This window comes from Perca fluviatilis, chromosome 17 (genome assembly GCF_010015445.1).
Source record: "Perca fluviatilis chromosome 17, GENO_Pfluv_1.0, whole genome shotgun sequence".
Lineage (NCBI taxonomy): Eukaryota > Metazoa > Chordata > Actinopteri > Perciformes > Percidae > Perca > Perca fluviatilis.
Genome location: NC_053128.1, coordinates 162,989 through 183,766, shown reverse-complemented (window position 1 = coordinate 183,766; position 20,778 = coordinate 162,989). Strand labels below are relative to the sequence as shown.

Genomic DNA, 20,778 nt, shown 5'->3' with positions numbered 1-20,778 from the left:
CACTCTATAAATTCCAAAACCTCAACGATTACAGTAATTCCCTCAAGAGCAAGCATTAGCAGTGGCTACTGCGACAGTGGCGAGGAAAAACTCCCTTTTAGGAAGAAAACTCGGCAGACCCAGACTCTTGGTAGGCGGATCCTGACGGGGCTGGTTGGGGGTGTGATGAACAGTAGTAATAATAGTCACATTAAAGATAATGGAACAGTGACTTCGAAGGTAGTTGTTGTAGTTCATGTCATAGCAGGGCACATCGTGGCATACTGAGTAATGCAGTCTCCTATACCGGATCCAGACTACTCTGTGCGTATGAACATCACAGCAGGGCGTTGCGGGATGTAACGTGGCGCTGCAGAGCATGGGTGGATGCGGCGGATGCAGCAGGACGCAGCAGGATGCGGCCGGGAATTGCAGAGAACCGCAGAGCTACGCTCGGCGAAGAAGAAACATATAATAAGGAGTAAACTCCCCAGAGCTTGGTTAGTAACAAGCATTTCTGGGACAGGATGCATACAAACCACAGATGCATTCTGGGATAGGAGAAAAACGCTCTGGGTTGTTTGTATTTCTTTAAACCAATCACAATGCAAAATAGTCTCAGGAAGAACTTGTTTTGGTGGAACATGTGTACGTTCAAAAGTAAACTCCATATCCAATATTAAATGAAGTTAACTGTTGACACAATACAGTAACGTGAGCTATTTAAATTAGCTGGATACGGACCAGCACCCGCAATGCTCGCAGAAGACTAAGGCTCTCGTACCCACCTCCGTATGTCATTGAATAACCAGGTCTATTCCTTTTTCTTCGACGCCAAATCGTTTTATCTGCTATCACAGTGACTCAGTGAATTGCCTGGAAGTGCAAGAAAACAGGTCCAGTTGTCGTCTAAGCTACATACTCTGACAAAACATTTGCAAACATGGCGGTGGCTAGCAGAGCGGTGGCTAATATAGTGTATAATCCTAGCGCATTCCCAAACATGGAGGACTTGATCACTCAAGTCTTGGAAAAGCAAGAATGTGTACTTGAATTGGTGGTTTACAACGCAATAAAGGGATTGCTGACCGAAATGAATGCCTCGCTGCAGCACATCAGGGTAAAGCTTGAGACGAAGGGAACTGTGGTGTGTGACCTGATGCAACCTGACTGCGGTGCATTCACGACCCAGCGGCATCGGGAGCTTGAAGGAGCACAACACGAGCTACATGCTAGGGGCTCCACAGACCTGCTCATCCACCCGGCCACACGGAGAGTGACCCACGGAGGGAGAGAGTTTGCCTTCACTGCAGCTACAGATGAGGAAGTTTTCTGTCCGGAGCTGGATGTGGTGGACAACGCGACATCAACACGGGCCGCTCCGCCCCGGGGCCTGCTGCCGACAACGGTGCCAGAGGACAGCGGGGGACTTTGCATCTGAGGCTGGAGCCGGTGGCGCGGCCCGAGGCTGGTGGACCCAGCAGCTATAGACTAGTGGTGTCTGGGCTAACGTGCTGAATTCGTCTCGAACAGGGCACTGTATGTAAGTTTTTGGAGCCAAACCTTAAAGGAACATTTAACCAGACTCTAAGAACATGTTGAATGCTGGCTATTCAGTTTATAGTCTATGTTTTGTTAACAGTTAACCAGACTGGAAGAACATGGTGAATGCTGAGGACACTATAAGTTTTAGAGCCAAGCTTTACAGGAACGTTTAACCAGACTGAAACAACATGGTGGATGCTGACCGTCCAGTTTATAATCTGTTTATTACTCCAACCAGGTTGGTGTGTTTTTCACATAGCTTATTTCAGAACTGATAACTGGTTGAGACGTAGTTCTAGGGTTTTTGTAACACCATTCATGTTTAACATAAGAATTAACTAGACCTGATTCAACGTACCTTTAAACAGCAGGGGTAATTGTGGGCTGGAGTTTGCACGAGCTGCGTTTGATGTGGCCACGTATCTTGCAGATAAGGGTTGGGGTCTGCGGTCTCAGAGGGTTAGGGGATTTATTTTATTTATGGTTTTAGCACACTTTGCGCAGAGTTAACAGTTCACGCTTTGCTACAAATTTATTAGTGAATTCCGGTAGGGTACTCGAGACACGAATGCGTGTAAATTTTGAAGATGGCTGAGCTTTCAATCCTTTCAGTTAACATCAGGGGGGGTTAACCGGGCCGATCAAACGAGCTAAATTCCAGGACAATTTAAGAAGGAAGAACATCGATGTGGCGCTTATACAAGTGTCACATTTACTACTCTAATCATGTTTTTCAGCTCTAAGAAGCACTCTCTCAGCTCAATGTTTCAGTTTTACAGCCAGACTTCAGTGCAACAGCAGACACACACCTGGTAAACATTAAGAGACACAGAGACAGACAGAGAGACCAAAAACAGCTACAAGGGATAGCATGTTGGACCAGGTGACACCTGTCTTACATCCATGTTCACTAGCTAGCAGCTAGTCATTGTTGGTGCATTACCGCCATCCAACTCAAAACTAACACACTCTGGTCCATTCATGTCTTGGCACGATGGCTGATTGGCTCCTTTTTCTAAAGCTAAATATTGGTTTTGCTCACAAGTCAGTTAGTTGACAGTGGAATTGTGTGATGAAGTAAAGACTCAAACTGTGGCACATTACAGTCAGGAGAACGCTGGTGTTTGATTGGTTGATGTGGGAGCCATCAGGCAGCATGTTGAGGATGAAAAGAAAGGCTATCCTGCTACAATCCCTTTAGCTTCAGATAGACACAGGGACTGGAAATGAACTACAATCATCTGACCAGGTACTTCTTTAGGTTGTTCATTAGGTCATTAGTCAGCCAACCCCCCCCCCCGTGGTTGAAAGAGCTCTTTGTGTCCAGACGCAGACGTGCGATTGTGGTGAGCATGTGTGTGTGACAGTCGATGAGTTCCAGTTATAGAGACAGAAAGAGAGATGCGGGAGACAGGCAGGGAGAAAGCATGCGTTACAAATCAATGTATCACTCTTGACGTCTAGCACAGAGAGCTATGTTTGTTCTCTGGGTGCTCGTATAGTCTGCTGACAGACAGATGGTGATCAGGCTCTGAGCTCAGCTTATGGGGGTCAAATGACCACACACACCTAACCCATCCAGACTGCACTATCACAAACCTGCAGTTTCTGTGTGTGTGTGTGTGTGTGTGTGTGTGTGTGTGTGTGTGTGCGTGCGTGCGTGCGTGCAAGTGCATGTAGGTATTTCACGTAACTTCAGATGGCACTGCTCTCCCGTCCTCTCTCTCTCATCCTCTTGGAAAATAATTGAAAAGTGTCGGAATTATTTATGAAGTCGTCGGACCAGATGCCAACTCAACATTTGGTCTCCTCCTTTCTTCATGTGCTACAGAGACTTGGGTTATTGTGCTGCGTTATTTTTCCTTTAGGCCAGAACTCCCTGTAATTGGTCCGTAAGTCCGACCCATCCATAAAAAAAATTGTGTCACTGAACATTCCTATGCTGTGATAGCATTTTTCCCAGAGACAAACAGAATCATTATCAAAATATGGCTTGCCAATAAATGAGCTTTGAGTCAAGACAGGAAACAGGGAACTAATTTGCTTTAGCAAGCCCTCTTAGTCATATATTTTAGTAAAGATAACCAATGTTTTCACTTAATGAGATCAAATTAGGGTTTATTGCACAATCTGACAAGCAGCTCTGATGAAATACACTGGTACTTTAAGACACTTAATGTTGGGGTTTGCTGTAAGCTTCTCACCCTCTGTATACATATCAACTTTTCACTCACTAACTCACTAAAAAGTCTTCCTGATGCGGTGTTTCAATGGTAACCCAGTCTACCATGACTTCCATTTTTATATAATTGATTTGCAGTGGCAAGTACTTTTTGGAGAAAATGTAGCAGTATATGTGTTACCTCAGGTACTGATAAACTACTGAAATTAAAAATCCATGTCTTGTTGGAGCCCTACGGAGCCAAGGAAGTGTTGGAATCTTGGCAAAAGTATGTTCCATGATAACCACAGAGGTTACCATGCTTTTAAATTATTCTTTGGTTTATCCTTACATATACTACTGTAACTCTGTATGGGGAACTACTCACCCCACTAAACTAAAAGCATTACGAGTGATCTACTGTGTGCATAAAAATCATTCTTCTCAATTTCTGTTTTTAAGATCAGGCATCCTCACAGTTTATCAAGTCAATCAACTACAGATTGCTTTAGTTGTATTCAGATCACTACACAAGTTATTCTACTCTTGTTTTACAATTATCAATTTCATTATCATGCCACTCAAAATAACTTCAAACTTCGGCCTCCTATCTGTCGAACATCTCAACTTCAGTTTGAATTACAGAGGCTCAGTACTATGGAATGCTTTGCCATCAGATTTTTCAAAACTAAAAGTTTTTCAATTTAAGAAAGGTGTTAAAGGTTTGTTTTTGTCCGTGCAATGTTATCGCTATGGGATGTCTTTGTAAACCACTTGAGTAACTCCTAATATTATTTTACCTTTTGTATTTTTTCTGTTGATTTGAAATTGCGTGTAAATTTAGTTTGGGGCATTTTTCCATTTCATTTCTTGTTTTTTTCTTCTGCAGGTGTTAACTTTACCTGCTACAGCGTACAGTGCACAAAACTGCAAACTATGCTGTACCGTTCTTATTATGTGCCATGTATTCACTTGATATCTTCACTACTAAACTTAAAATCTCCTCTGCTCCGACCACTCGCTCAGCAAGAAACCAAGTGAAATTGATAATAATGCGTCTGCTCCCGGATTTCATAACAGACAATAATGTCGGCTCATTTCTTTTTTTTTTTTTTTTTTTTTTTTTAATCCTTTATTTAACCAGGAGAAGCCCATTGAAATTAAAAATCTCTTTTGCAAGGGAGACCTGGCCAAGATAGGCAGCTGAATTACATCACATCATTACATACGTACAAAGACACAAGAAAACATGAAAATAAAGACAAATAAATTAATAGAAACGGTTTGAAAGCCAATTATGCACTTACAATGAAATCTCAATTAAAAACATTGACATGTGAGGGAGTTCAACTCAAAACACCTCATTCTTAACTTAAAAACACTCAAAGGAATCAATTTACTAAGTTTTAAGTTGTTCTGCAGCAAATTCCATGTAAAGGGAGCAGAATAAACAAAGGCCTTTTTACCCAGCTCTGTACTGACATGTGGGACAGAAAGCAAGACAACAGCCTGAGAACGGAGAGAATAATGACCAGCACTTTTTTCATAAGAAGTGAACATAAATAGGATGGAAGCACACCAAGAATAGCCTTATATATAAATGTGTACCAATGACAAAGCCTCCGTGTGGCCAGAGCAGACCACCCTACACGGGAATACAGCTCACAGTGGTGGGTGCGAGCTTTACAATTAGTAATAAATCTCAGCGATGCATGATAGGCTGCGTCAATCATATGAAGGCATTGAACAGATGAATGCATATATAATATATCACCATAGTCCAGCACAGATAAAAAAGTGGATGCCACTAACCGTTTTTTAACATTAAAAGAAAAGCACAGCTTATTTCGAAAGTAAAAACCCAATTTTAGCCTCAACTTTCTCACTAGACAGTGAACATGAGGCTTAAATGATAGGCAATCATCAATTACAATACCAAGATACTTATAAGTTGTAACAGTCTGTATTTCACGTCCGTCAAGAGTAATCACTGAGGGAATATTCAGTGGTCTATTCCGAGGGCCCGTGAAGAGCATACATTTGTTTTTTTCTGCATTGAGCACAAGTTTCAGCTGTAGCAACGTGTTTTGGACCACAGTGAAGGCATTCAGTAAATGTGCAATGGCTTGTTTAAGAGAGGGTGCACAGCAGTAAATAACTACAATAAATTTGGAATACGATATCTTATTTTACGAAAATAGTTCACTGCAATGTGTTTCCGAAAAGATTTTATGCGAGAAATAGGCAATGCAGAATCGGTCAGTTTAAAAGATTTTGGTGAGCTTTTGAGAGGTGGAAAGCCAGCTTCTCCAAAGTTTACGGCAGCACGGCTGCTCTTGCAGAAATGAATGGGAAGCGTGGAAGTGACAGTGGACAGACTCCCCAGAAAGGCGGGTGGTCTTTACGGGTTAAAGTGAGCATCATGTGGCGATGACAGTTAAGAATAGGCACCAAAATGATAAGTAATCGTTGCATGTGTTACTATCTACTATCTACTACTACTATGTGCTACTTGGGTGCTGCCATTTCAGCCTTTTTTCTCACTCTTTGCTGTGAGCTTAAACTCGCTGTGCTCCGCTGGGTGACGACTCTTCAACTATTGTTTTGTTGGTAGTACCGTGCAAGCTCCTAAGCAATCACGTGCGGCTCCTGGCCAATAAGGTGGGTGGGATGCGCCCGCAGGAGGGCTTCACTTCACATCAACAGCCAATCAGGCACAGGCATGCAGTTGTTGCTCTCGGTCGAGTGTTTAGCTAGAAGTGTGTAGTAGTATATCTGCGGCTAAAAGGAGATTAATGCCGAGCGCCAGATCACAAGTTTTTAATAAATATCGACTGATAATGATCGGCGGTCGATCAATCGGGGCATCACTACTTGAAATGCATTGGAATACATCCAGAATTTCCTCAAGAGGTTTGCTGACTGTTCAAGTGAGGACATTATTAATGTGTGACATGCCTCAATGCGAGTTTTATCAAATCATGCCTTATTATAATAGTCACATATTCAACAATACTTGTTTGATTCATCATGTGTAGTAAAATGTGAGAAATGATTGCTGAATGATTCACTTTTGACACCGAAACTTTGCGGGTATTGGGGAGCTGCAGTGTTTATTCATGGACAAACTGTAACCTACACTGTACCTTTACTGCCACTTGACACATCTGCTGCGATCTCCAACCCGTCCCTGGCCTGCTGCTCAAGGTTTTGAAATTTGCAGACCAGAAGGAACCAGTATAGACGCCTCAGTGTTGCATTAATGCATTCAGCACACAAGAGTGACACTGGTATTTATGCTCTAGATGGCTGGGTATTCTGCAATTCTTTGGTTTAACACTGACATGTATGAACTACACTGCAGACTGGATTCTCCACTAACATGTAGTCACATCTACACACTTCAGTGAATGATGTGAGAGAATAAGACATTTACTGATAATCTCTTCCCCCTCTGTTCCAGAAATCATCTTGTGTCGGGTACAGCAGGACTGCGCTATGATTCTCTCTGTGGTGGTTTTGCCGGTGCTCCTGCTGCTCTCTGGACCCAAGTCCTCTCTCCAGGGAGACCCTCAGGAAATCGGAAACAGTGATGACTTCCTGGACAGAGAGTTTGTCTATGCACCAAAACGCCAAAAACGTGCTGTGGTTGACCACAGCGTTTCCCAAAAAGACAAATGTTCTTACACCTTTATTGTCCCTCAGCAGAAAAACAAGGGGGCCATCTGTGTGAACTCCAAGGAGCCAGAGGCCCTGCTGGAGAACCGGGTCAATAAGCAGGAGCTGGAGCTGCTCAACAGTGAGCTGCAGAAGCAGCGAAAGCAGATTGAAGCGCTGCAGCAGTTGGTAGAGGTAGATGGGGGGGTCATCAATGAAGTCAAGCTACTGCGCAAAGAAAGCCGCAACATGAACTCCAGAGTTACACAGCTCTACATGCAGCTGCTGCATGAAATTATCCGCAAACGAGACAATGCTCTTGAGGTTTCACAGCTGGAGACCAGCGTGCTCAACCACACAAATGAAATGGGGAGGCTCGCCTCACGCTACCGCAACCTGGAACACAAGTACAAGCAGCTGTCAGCCCTCGCAGATAACCAGAGTGCTCTCCTGGTGCAGCTGGAGGAGCACTGTAAGCGGGGGGGATACCCCTACAGTATGGTGCAGGACAGGAGCCGCCCGGGCCGATCACAGCCTCCCGCCATACCTCAGCTTCCTCTACAGATGCCTGCATTGTCTCCTGGAGGCTACAGACCCTATCACCCACCTCCCTTCACCCGCCACACCAACAACCCCATGACTAATGAGATACAGAGTGACCAGAACTCCAAAGCATTGCCACCTCCACCTCCCACAATGCCAAGTGCTACATACAGCTTTACAAGCCAGCCCTCTGGTAAGTACTGTTGATGACCACACAGACACTGTCATGTCTTCCTCTGAGGTCTATTGTTTCAGCAGACACAGGCCATACATTGTCCAATACTTCACAAAGCTGGGGAAACAGCTCTACTGTGGCATACCTCACTGAGAACATGCATACAGTGGCCTTTTCCAAAAAAAGATTACTACAGTAACTCATTTGTGGTTGTTATTTAATAATAATACAAGCCTAGCTTAAACATGAATATCTGGCAGCTTCACTGATGTTACAATATCCACATCAGAATCACCCATACTTTTATTTAATGGTGACTAGGAGACAGTCTGACTTCTGTTTAGGTCACAGAAGTTCACAAAATGTTGAAATAATTACATGTACGACTGGACATTCAAGCATGCATGTCACAAATCCAAATTGAGGAAGAGGTTTTTAAATCATCTCATTTTATATGAGATCATGACTTGTTTGACAGATCTTACTTGGCAAAAAGGCTCTCTTTTTCTGCCCCCTCAACCTGGAGTACACTGCAGCAGGATCTGAAACGGTCCAGGTTGATCCGACTAGGGGATTTTAAACTCATTTTAAAGGGTACTGGGAAAAAAAACATCTTTGGAATCTTGTTCATGTTTTTAGTACTTGAGTGTTTTAAGTCTACTTGTCACTTTCGTTTAAATATTGTATACAGTAAGTCTTGTGTATACTATTGTAATGTTTGTCTGTCTGCTACAGCTGATGTTGTGTATTGTCACTAACAGGTCTGTGGGCCAGATGTACGGGCGAATGTTGCGTTATCATCGCCATGGCCACCCCGCAGAAAGTTCACGCTGTGATACTTCAGCTCACGTCGTATTTACCAAACCTGCAATTCATCGGGTAATCGGCGCCTTTCTCTGCCCACTATACCATAAATTGTGCACATTTAAATGCGCAACTGAATGGGCGATGTCAAAGAAATCCTGCTTGATGCGTGTTGTTTGGGCGTTAGTGGTGGGGAAATTTGTGTATTGACTAATGCGCTGTAGCAAAGCTTTAAGTACTGGAGCTATGTGCTTTTACCTCAGTGCAGCCTGTTTGTACACACCTCGCCATGCTTTTATGTGCACGTTGCGAAACAAATACGCCTGAAGTGGGCACAAAAGCGTTAGTACATCTGGCCCTGTGACCTGTATAAATAAAGGTTAAATAAAATTTTTTTGATTATGATACATTTTAAACTCTCGCACTGTGAGCAATTTCTCAGAAGCTGATTGCCCAGCTTTGCTCTGAGCAAAATATTTAACAATTGCCAATTAACCTTCGCCTTGCACGGCAGCTGGATTCTCAAGATTCACAGGCACACAAGATTACATTGAAATCTATCTGGCATTTTGTGTCCGAGCCACCATGGTCTGGACCAGGGCTTGACGTTAACTTTTTTGCTCACCAGCCACTGGGGCTAGCGGTTTTCCAAAGCTACTTGCCACTCAGCATCTTCACTATCCGCTATTTTGCGCAAAATTGAGTTTTATTTGAATAAAGTGGACTATGTTATGCTACTATTAACTTGAAGAACCAGATTAACAACCCATTTTAAATGTAAATGAGCACTGAAAACACCCAAATCAAGACTAAATAAAATATAACACTGCTGTAATGAAATATTCAGCTCTGATAATGTGTGTAAAGATCCTTTTTTATGAAAACATGCAACCAAATAAGACACAGACATAAAAAGAGTAGCTTGTTATTGCATACCCGTAAAAAAAATATAAAACAATTATTTCAATTCTGCTTATCGGTTTCAACTACGCAACAACTACACATGGCACTCTTTCTGGACTGTTATGGACTGATAGATTATTTTAATTAAATGGTTTTCGGGCAACTGTCTGACATATGTTGGATCCTGTGTCATTTTGGCGGCTTACAGTAGAGTGAATAAAAAAACAAACTGATTATGGAGTCATAATTTAATAACAGCAACCATTTTTTTATGGGCCAGACACTCTACCAATACAAGTTGAGCTACCGTGGCGGTATGGGAATCCCAAATGAGCAATCTTTAGTGTTGGCTCAGACAAGTCACCTACATTAAATTAAGAGTCATTTCTGAAGCAGAAATGCTACTGAAATAATGGATTTGAAAGAATCTATGGTTCAAGTGAAAAGTGCATCAACAGGCTTAATTCCTTGTGATATGTTTTAAGTTGAGACTGAAGATGGTTTAAGTAAATGATGTAGAGCTAAAAATATTGATCTAATTAATCAGTCTGCAACTCACTCTTGGCACAGGCTGGTCTGCCTGCCTGTGCCAACCTGCAGGCAGCATGCCAACCTACCAAAGTTCTCCCACACTACCACACTCCTCTGTGCTAGCTTCCAATGGCTGCTTGAGTCCGATTCAAGCTACTGCCAATCGGCCCTCACTACAAAAGGGGCCCAGCTATCGCTCAAAAACAATCGCAACTTTTTGCTGTCATGGCTTAATCATGGCGGAAACAAGCTTCTCATGGATATCAGGACAGCAGAAACTCTACACATGTTCCTACTGAAACACACACACACACACACACACACACACACACAATTTACTGCTACCAGCTTCACAGACACTGGAAAGCATTCGTCATATTTGGCATACATAACAGACGGTCAACAATGACTTCACTTTTCCAGGAGCAGTCTGTCCATACATATGTTCCACCATTCTATTTGAAGTTGCAGTGCCTGTTACTTGCACAGGTTGTTACCATTATAATAATGATGACAGTAATTAAAGGCTTTGTAGATTATAATGCATTATACAGCTTTGTTAGTCAGCATTAGTCTTTCTTTCAGGTCCTTTCAAAGACTGCCTCGATGCTCTGGAGGGCGGATACATCACCAGTGGTATGTACCTCGTGAAACCGGACAACAGCAACCAACTCATGCAGGTTTGGTGTGACCAGAGACACGACCCTGGTGGCTGGACTGTTATTCTGAGACGTCAGGATGGCTCGGTGAACTTCTTTAGAAACTGGGAGACGTACAAGGTAATATTTAAGGATCTGAGCTTAGAATCATAAGGTTTTACATGCCTTCTAGACAGTTCTGAGAAGCTTATTATATCTGTGATGAAATAATTAAACTTCTATTTAGCTCCTACAGTGGAAATCTGTCTTAGACAAAACAAACAGTTTGGTGACTCCATTGTGTAAGATGTGAGTCTATGAGATCGCAACAGAAGAGCTGAAATCAATTCACATGAACCAAGCATGCTCTTAGTGTTGCATGGTTATGATCCAATGACTATGCTGTGTTTCCCAGTTACTACCAGTAGTGGAACCCAACGTTATGTAAATACTAGTGCACAGGGCGAAACATTTAGTTGCCAAAGATTAACATTCTGTGGCTTAAAGGAACACGCTGACTTATTGGGAATTTAGCTTATTCACCGTAACCCCCAGAGTAAGACAAGTCGATACATACCCTTCTCATCTCCGTGCATGCTGTAACGCTGTCTGACGGCTCCAGCATTAGCTTAGCCCAGCACAGATCCTGCAGGTAACTGGTTCCAACTAGCCTACTGCTCCGAATTGTGACAAAAGTGACAATAACGCTAAGCCAGTGTTCTACTACATACGGATTTGTAGAGTCACAGCGTGTACAAAAAACAACGTAACATGAGACACAGCCATCTTCTATCCGTAAACAAACCGGGAACTATATTCTCAGACAGGCTTGCTGCGAGCATATCACTCCGCCCAAGTACTATATTCTTCCGCCTGAGAATATAGTTCCCAGTTTGTTTAGGGAGATGGGTGTGTCTCATGTTACGTTGTTTTTTTGTACATGCTGTGACTCTACAAATCACAACATGTAAATAGGATCATGTTGGCGTTATTTTGTCACTTATTTGGAGCAGTAGGATTACTGGAACCATTCACCTGCATGTTCTGTGATGGGCTGATGCTGCTGGAGCCGTCAGGCAGCTTTATAGCACGCACTGAGATGAGAAGGGTATGTATCGACTTGTCTAACTCTGGGGTTACGGTGAATAAGCTAAATTCCCAATAAGTCAGCGTGTTCCTTTAAAGGAAAGACATCCCAATATGGATAATCTTCTTACTACTTTAAAGGGGTGATAGAATGATTATATAGGGTATTTCATACTTTCCTTAAGGTCTCCTAATAGGGTATGTAACATTGGTTGGGCTGAAAATTGCCTGAATGCTATTTTATGGGCACTTAAAGGAACACGCCGACTTATTGGGAATTTAGCTTATTCACCGTAACCCCCAGAGTAAGACAAGTCGATACATACCCTTCTCATCTCCATGCGTGCTGTAACGCTGTCTGACGGCTCCAGCGGCATCAGGCCAGCAGAACAGGCAGGTGAATGGTTCCAGCAATCCTACTGCTCCGAATAAGTGATAACGTTAATCCCAATAGTGTTCCTATTTCCATGTTGTGATTTTGTAGAGTTCCGCGTGTACAAAACACTGTAACATGAGACACAGCCATCTTCGTAACCAAACCGGAACTATATTCACAGGCGGAAGAATATAGTGCTTGGCGGAGTGATATGCCGCGCAGCAAGCCTGTCTGAGAATATAGTTCCCGGTTTGTTTATGGATAGAAGATGGCTGTGTCTCATGTTACGTTGTTTTTTGTACACGCTGTGACTCTACAAATCACAACATGTAAATAGGAACATGTTGGCGTTATTTTGTCACTTTTGTCACAATTCAGAGCAGTAGGCTAGTTGGAACCAGTTACCTGCAGGATCTGTGCTAGGCTAAGCTAATGCTGGAGCTGTCAGACAGCGTTACAGCACGCACGGAAATGAGAAGGGTATGTATCGACTTGTCTTACTCTGGGGGTTACGGTGAATAAGCTAAATTCCCAATAAGTCAGCGTGTTCCTTTAAATACCCTGTGAATATGGCCCTATTTGTAACAAGAGCTTTTCTTCCAAATATGGTATGCTCATGAATATTTAGATGAGCTGTGTGCATAGAACCACATAGAAACACATTGGAGACGAGAAAGCAGGTCTCATATTTCAGACACTGCAAAGTTATACATTGTTTGTCTACTATTTTGTTATTAAATTCACTTCTGAGACCTTTTTATGCGAGAAATCAACTATATGAAGCTCAAATATGGGCCGTTTTACAAAAATTTATGGCTAATTGCAAATTTGGTAAGACGTGTCGGACTTTAGGAGCTCCACACAGTCTGACGAGAAAGCGGCAACCTCCACACCCAGTAAAGTCACTGTTTCTCGGTTACTTACTACCGGGGCTCGGCGGAGCTAGCCGGCTGCCAGTTGCCGGCATAACTAGAGTATATTTACAGTTAGAATTTCATCACGCCACTTATATTACAGCTACCCCAAGGTCATATAAAGCTAACAATTGTGTCTGATTTCAATTCAATGCATTTTTGTGAACATGAGGGGTTTCGTTAGCTGCTAGTGTCCCTTCAATCCTATGTGTACAGATTGCGGCTAGTTAGCAACACTTTCGGCATAACTAGCGGAAAAAAGTCTCAGAAGTGAATTTAGTGGTAAAACAGCAGATGAACAATTTCTGAGATCTGCCCGACCTATTCAGAAGACTAACTGACCTCAGATCAGTTAGTGGCCTATGTAAATTTTGGGGCGTTACAAAGATAGAAGGTAGAGGCAAATGAGGAGGAGTTGAGAAGTTGACGTCAACTTTTAGCTTTGTTCAGATTCGCCCGTTTTCAGAGGCAGTTTCAAATAGTGAGATTTGCAGAGGAAAGAGGTGTAGAACCTCTAAATCCCATTGACACCTCTTTCCTCTGCAAATCTCACAATTTGAAACTACTAAACCACTACTACCACACGGCTTCCGGTGGCGCTGTGCTGCTGCGACCCAGACTCTTGTCTTGAGCTGCTGCAGTATAATGTTGTTTGAATTTATGTTTTTATGTTTTAAGAGTAATTGTCGGATTTTAAACTTTAAAAAAACTGATTTGTGTACAAGCCGACACAATGACGACCTTGGCAAAACTTTTATTGGCACTTTTTATTGTGGAACTCCTTCGGCCATGCCAAACATTTGGAAGGGGAAACAACCTGGCGCTGTCATACACCAGAGATGAGCTGCTGGCCCTCCGTGCTGCGGGAGACCAACCACCACCCGACCTCTCTGAGGACATACGACCCTCTGCTCCGAGGAGACGAATTCGGAGAAGAGGAAGGAGGGGTGGAATCCGGCAGCGTCTCAGAAGGAGAGGCAACAGGCCGCCGCTACCCTCCATGATCCTCAGTAACGGGAGGTCTTTGAAAAGGAAAATGGACGAGTTATGGACCAACGTTTCAGCCTGCTACGAGTACCGTGAGTCATCTATAATGGCTTTTACTGAAACATGGCTGCGTCCTGATGTTCCGGACTCACTGTGCGAGGTGGATGGTTTCTCTCTTATTCGCTCCGACAGGAGTGAGACGTTGGGTAAAGACAGAGGAGGGGGTATCTGTGTTTTTATCAATGAAAAATGGTGCAGGCAATATACACTGCGCAAAACTGTTTGCAATCCCGATGTTGAATTAATGTGTTTGAGCCTAAGACCCATGTATCTGCCCAGAGAGTTTGGCAACATCATCCTCGCCGCAAGTGCAGCAGCACACATCACTGACTGTGTACATCAACAGTTAATGCGCACTCCCCCGATTTTTATTTTAGGGGATTTTAATCATTGTAAATTGGAACTGTCACTTCCAGGTTTTTCACAGTACGTCAAATGTGGTACAAGACAGGACAGAATCCTTGATAAGTGCTATTGTAATGTGAGAAATGCCTAAACCACCGCTGTCAAACTCGGATCATAACGTAGTCCAGCTCATCCCCACTTACAGGACTGTTCTCAAGAGCAGTAAACCATACACCAAGACTGTAAAGGTCTGGACTACTGACAGCATAGAGTCTCTTAAAGGTTGCTTTCTCGCCACAGAATGGAGTGTTTTTCATGAACTGGATGTAGATAAAGCGGCAGAGACTGTTACGGATTACATATAATTCTGTGTGGACAATGTGATTAGGGCTGCAGCTATCGATTCTTTTTGTAATCGATTAATCTAGCACTTTATCGATAGATTAATCGGATACATTTTTTTTGCGTTTTTAAACAACCCAAACTAGGGGAAAAAGCAACATTTGTATTGCCTACATTGCTTACAATATTATCTCTCAAAAAACTAAACATATTAAGTGCATTTAAGTGCCATATTACATTGTATTTAAAGATTTTTTTTTTCAAATGATATCAACCTCAAACTAAGGCATACATTAAACATACACAAACATTACATTAAGTTGTGCAACTTAACTTTCAGAACTACAAATTTCAACCTGAGACTGATCTGTATACAGTAGGCCTATATGTAAATATTAGTTATACTCAACCTATTTTCATTTATATATTTGATTATAATGTCACACAGCTCTGTTACACTTATGCTATTAGATCGTTGATCAGCTGTTTCTCCAGAGAGAGAGAGAGAGAGAGAGAGAGAGAGAGACAACAATGGTGGTCACCACTACGTATTTTCTTGTCTTTGATTTTGGAAGTTGTTGTGTTTGGTGTAGTTTCATCGTCCATACGACTCTGTGATTTACTTTTGTCGGTCCTCTTCATGGAATGGATGATTAAGTTAGACTCCATGTTTTCTGTTGAGATGCTAAAGCACTGACGTCGTGCTATTATCGTGGTAAGCTAGTTTGATTTTGCAGTAGACACACTGTACAGAGTTTTAGTTTTAATTACGTTTGAACTGATTCCAAACTTTGGACACTTTCTGTTGTTTTCTCCAGCCTGTCTCTAGCCCCTCGCTATTTACGCTCTGGCATGTGTCGCCAGCAGCAGACTGAGCCGCGTCTGTGCGACAGTAATAATGCTCCGTGCGGAAACACTGTCCGTCAGCGATACAACGTTGGTAACATTGATTTAACGAAGCTTCGAGGCAGTCATTTTGCATCGAGGATTTTTTGTTATCGAATTATTCAAGTTATTCGAGGAATCGTTTCAGCCCTAAATGCAATATCTCAGAAAGTAATAACTGTATATCCTAACAACAAGCCATATATAACTAAGGAGGTTAAAGACAACCGCAAGAAATTGGCATTCAAGAACAAGGACAGAGCACAACTGAAAATTGTGCAGACAGAACTTAATCACTTGCTCAGGGAAGCCAGGAGGAGACATAAAGAATTAATTGAAGAGAGTTTTACAGAAATGAACTCTAAAAATGTATGGGACACGATGAAGGTAATTACTAATATGATACCAGCCCGAAAATGCATCAGTACCTCTGATGACCTGCAAAAAGCTAATGAACTGAATGACTTTTATCTGAGATTTGAATCTCAGGAATTCTCCTCGGAATGGAAGAATGTTTTAGAGACAATTTCTGTCACAGAGCAGGACACAAGGCTTGTGATAGAACCCCAGGAGGTCAGATTGCTTTTTAAAAACGTATGTACTAAGAAAGCCACTGGGCCAGATGGAATATCTGCATTCCTGTTAAAGACATGTGTAGAGGAGCTTACACCGGCATGGTGCCCAATTTTTCAAAAATGAGTAGACTCACATGCCATACCCACCTTGTGGAAGAAATCAATAATTACACCTGTACCTAAAAAACCTTGCCCAAAGGTGAATAATGATTTCAGGCCTGTGGCATTGACATCCATTGTAATGAAATGCTTTGAGAGGATAATGGTCACATTTCTTAAGCAAGATATTGGTGTGTTTTTAGATCCTTTTCAGTTTGCTTATAGGCAGGGCCGTGGCACAGATGATGCTATTAACAGCATTTCACATCTGGTCAGTAAACACCTTGAGGACCCCAAGGCCTATGCACGCATTTTGTTTATTGACTTTAGTTCAGCTTTTAACACTCTGCAGCCTCACATGCTCATTCAGAAACTGAAACACATAAACGTTAACTCATTTATTCTTAAGTGGTACTTTTCCTTTTCAACAAACCATACTCAACAGGTCAGAGTAAATAATGCTCTCACGGAGCCCAGGCCAATCAGCACTGGTGCCGCTCAGGGCTGTGTCAGCTCTCCATTTCTCTTTACATTGTATACTAATGACTGCACTAGACTACACACCGACAATTATTAAATTCTCAAATAATACAGCAATCCTCGGCCTTATGCACAAAGACAAAAGCCCAGCATTGTATCATACGGAAATTGAAGAATTTGTCCAGTGGTGCGACAACAACTACCCAGCCAGCAATGACATGTGGGGCCCAGATGGGTTAAGTACGGGTTCCATGGTTACTGTGTGGGCATGGGCTTTGGCTGGGTGAAATCAGCGGGTCCCATGTAGGTTTTGTAGTATGAGTCCCACATAGGAAGCCCATATGAGCTGATTACATGGGCCCCATAAGGGACAGGCATGGGCCAATTGGGCATGGGTTTGAACTGAGAACACATATATGGGTCCTGCATAGCATATTTATGGGCCAAGTGGGCGTGGGTTTGATCTGGGAACGCATATATGGGTCCTGCATAGAATGTTTATGGGCCAAGTGGGCATGGGTTTGATCTGGGAACGCATATATGGGTCCTGCATAGAATGTTTATGGGCCAAGTGGCCATGGGTTTGAACTGAGAACACATGTATGGGTCCTGCATAGCATATTTATGGGCCAAGTGGGCATGGGTTTGATCTGGGAACGCATATATGGATCCTGCATAGAAGTTTTATGGGCCGAGTGGGCATGGGTTTGATCAGGGAACACATATATGGGTCCTGCATGGCATTTTTATGGGCCAAGTGGCCATGGGTTTGAACTGAGAACAAATATATGGGTCCTGCATAGCATATTTATGGGCCAAGTGGGCGTGGGTTTGATCTGGGAACGCATATATGGGTCCTGCATAGAATGTTTATGGGCCAAGTGGGCATGGGTTTGATCTGGGAACGCATATATGGGTCCTGCATAGAATGTTTATGGGCCAAGTGGCCATGGGTTTGAACTGAGAACACATGGCATGGGTTTGATCTGGGAACACATATATAGGTCTTGAATGGCATATTTATGGGCCAAGTGGGCATGGGTTTGATCTGGGAACACATATATGGGTCTTGAATGGTACATTTATGGGCCGAGTGGGCATGGGTTTGATCTGGGAACACATATATGGGTCCTGCATGGCACATTTAGGGGCCGAGTGGGCATGGGTTTGAACTGGGAATGCATATATGGATCCTGCATAGAAGTTTTATGGGCCGAGTGGGCATGGGTTTGATCAGGGAACACATATATGGGTCCTGCATGGCATTTTTATGGGCCAAGTGGCCATGGGTTTGAACTGGGAACACATATATGGGTCCTGCATGGCATTTTTATGGGCCAAGTGGCCATGGGTTTGAACTGGGAACGCATATATGGGTCCTGCTTGGTATATTTATGGTCCAAGTGGGCATAGGTTTGAACTGGGAACACATATATGGGTCTTGAATGGCACATTTATGGGCCGAGTGGGCATGGGTTTGAACTGGGAACGCATACGTCGATCCTGCATAGAAGTTTTATGTGCCGAGTGGGTATGGGTTTGATCTGGGAACACATATATGGGTCTTGCATGACATATTTATGTGCCGAGTGGGCATGGGTTTGATCTGGGAACACATATATGGGTCTTGCATGACATATTTATGTGCCGAGTGGGCATGGGTTTAATCTGGGAACACATATATGGGTCCTGCATGGCAGAAGCGCAAAGTAACTATGTAGGCTTATTGAGTTATGTAATTACTTACTGTACAATTTTTAGTAACTTGTAGTAACTCTTAGGGGTGGTACGGTTCACAAAACCCACGGTTCGGTTCGTATCACGGTTTTAGGGTCACGGTTTTCGGTTCAGAACGGTTCTTATTTTTTCTTTATCACTCCAGAATATACTTCAGCATATAGCTAAAATTTGCATATTGAATGCATGTTGCACAAAACGTGCACACAGTGGCAGTTCTATATTGTTTTATTTCATCATAGGTAACGTGAAATCCAAAATGTTCCCACACACCAGACTATAAACGACGCTGGCGCATCCTCCAGCTCTGGGCAGCCTCTCTCCCACTTGACATTTCTGCGGGTGACGTGACGTGACCTGCAGCGGCACCCCACTCCACTTGAGGAGCGGTCGGCTCGGTGTCTCTCAAAATCTGACGAAAATCTTTTAAACTGACCTTTGTCGATCTGAAATAAAGACAGATTCAGCAACTGCATGGCCTATTTCTCGCTTAAAATGTTTTCAGAAACACGTTACGGTAAACTATTTTAGTAGAATATGAGATCGTATTCTGAACGAGCCGCCATGACAGTCTGGCTTTGAAATTTGGGACCAGCCAGACCCATGTGACGCAATCGTCCAATCAGCTGCCATGGGTTGCGTTTGTCACGCCCATCCCGCTCGTCATTTCCAGTAACTGTTTTAACGTAGGTGTCGAAAGTGGGCACTACGGCAGTAAGAGGTTAGTGCACATTAACAGTGTACTGACGAACCGTGTGGTACACACACGCTCCGAACCGAGACTAGCGAACCGAGCGGTTCGGGTGTTTTTTCATGAACCGTACCACCCCTAGTAACTCTACATTTAGGCTAATCAAGCATGTTGAGATTTAGTAATTGTAACTAGTCACACTAGTCACCAAAGAACAAACATTGCATACATGTAGATCTTTCGCCAAAACAATCAATCAGTCATTTTTGTTAGTCGTGCAGAAAATGAAAAATGTAACTTCCCAAAAATGTAAAAAACATCAAAATAGGTCAAAGTTTACGCTGTGTTGAATTATGCTGATTAGTGGAATCTCAGAAAGGTTGCAGGCCTACCGTAACACTTCAAATAATAGCCCAGTCCCAGACGCCTGTCCCTTGGACAAATAACTATGCTCGATATTATCGGCTGATATTGGCTTTAAAATTCAATATCGGTAAATATCGGTATCGGTTTTTGAAATGGTTTAAAATGACTAAAGTATGTCATTTTATACCTTATTGGAAAGCTTGTTTCCTCTCAAAGCGAATGCAACAAAATTTGGGTGTAGGTTGTTGGCCAACCAGCATACACACAGGGTTTGTAGAGTAAATAAATTCTTGAGCAGGGCAGATCTAAGCCCCAATGAGTGGAATGAGTTGAATTTTTGTTCTTGTGTTGCTATTTGTTTTCAGTTTACCTCAGTCAAAGAAATGTTCAGTTGGCATCTTCTCTCGAAGGGGTAGTAAGCACCGCACCCCAGTTAGCCTACCGGTTGCTGGCTAGTCCTTCAAAACATTCAAATCCCCAGTATCAAGGGAGTCATGGAACAGTGGGCAGTAAGCTTATGAACGATCATATGTTTCGTTATCTGTATCGGCTAATATCGGTATCGGAAATTAAAGGGATACTTGACCGATTTAGCATTCAGCTTTGTATCAGTAGAAACCCGATAGTATTTCTGAATGACCGTGCCTCCCTCCCTCATGTCCCCCTGAGACGAGAGATTTCTGCATTTGGGGCCTGGAAAAAATCTTCCGATGACGTAAAATGACGATTTTTGCGTCATTGGAAGATTTTTGGGCCAGAGGCAAAGGACTACAGCCAGTAGTAGGATCTACTTCCGTATGTTTTCAACACGCCCACAGGGGTTGGACTGCCGAGTCTGGCCGAGGTATTCGAATGAAAACAACTGTCAGCCATCTTGAATCTTCGCTAAACAGGCTTTC

General features: G+C 42.9%; 2 protein-coding genes across 4 annotated transcripts in view; one reads left to right on the top strand and one right to left on the bottom strand.

The window, feature by feature from the left end:
- LOC120546081 (ras-specific guanine nucleotide-releasing factor RalGPS1-like) overlaps positions 1-20,778 on the bottom strand; it is a 199,585-nt gene that overhangs the window by 75,777 nt on the left and 103,030 nt on the right. The gene's annotated exons all lie outside the window — the stretch shown is intronic.
- The window catches only part of LOC120546082 (angiopoietin-related protein 2-like), a 40,576-nt gene that overhangs the window by 1,017 nt on the left and 18,781 nt on the right, over positions 1-20,778 (top strand). The window contains exons 2-3 of one of the 2 annotated variants that reach the window (XM_039780852.1): positions 7,149-8,078; positions 10,884-11,077. In XM_039780852.1, coding sequence (XP_039636786.1) covers positions 7,184-8,078; positions 10,884-11,077 — 1,089 coding nt within the window. In that variant the 5' untranslated portion in view covers positions 7,149-7,183. Of the gene's footprint in view, positions 1-7,148; positions 8,079-10,871; positions 11,078-20,778 lie in introns of both variants that reach the window. The other variant, XM_039780851.1, reaches the window with a different exon arrangement.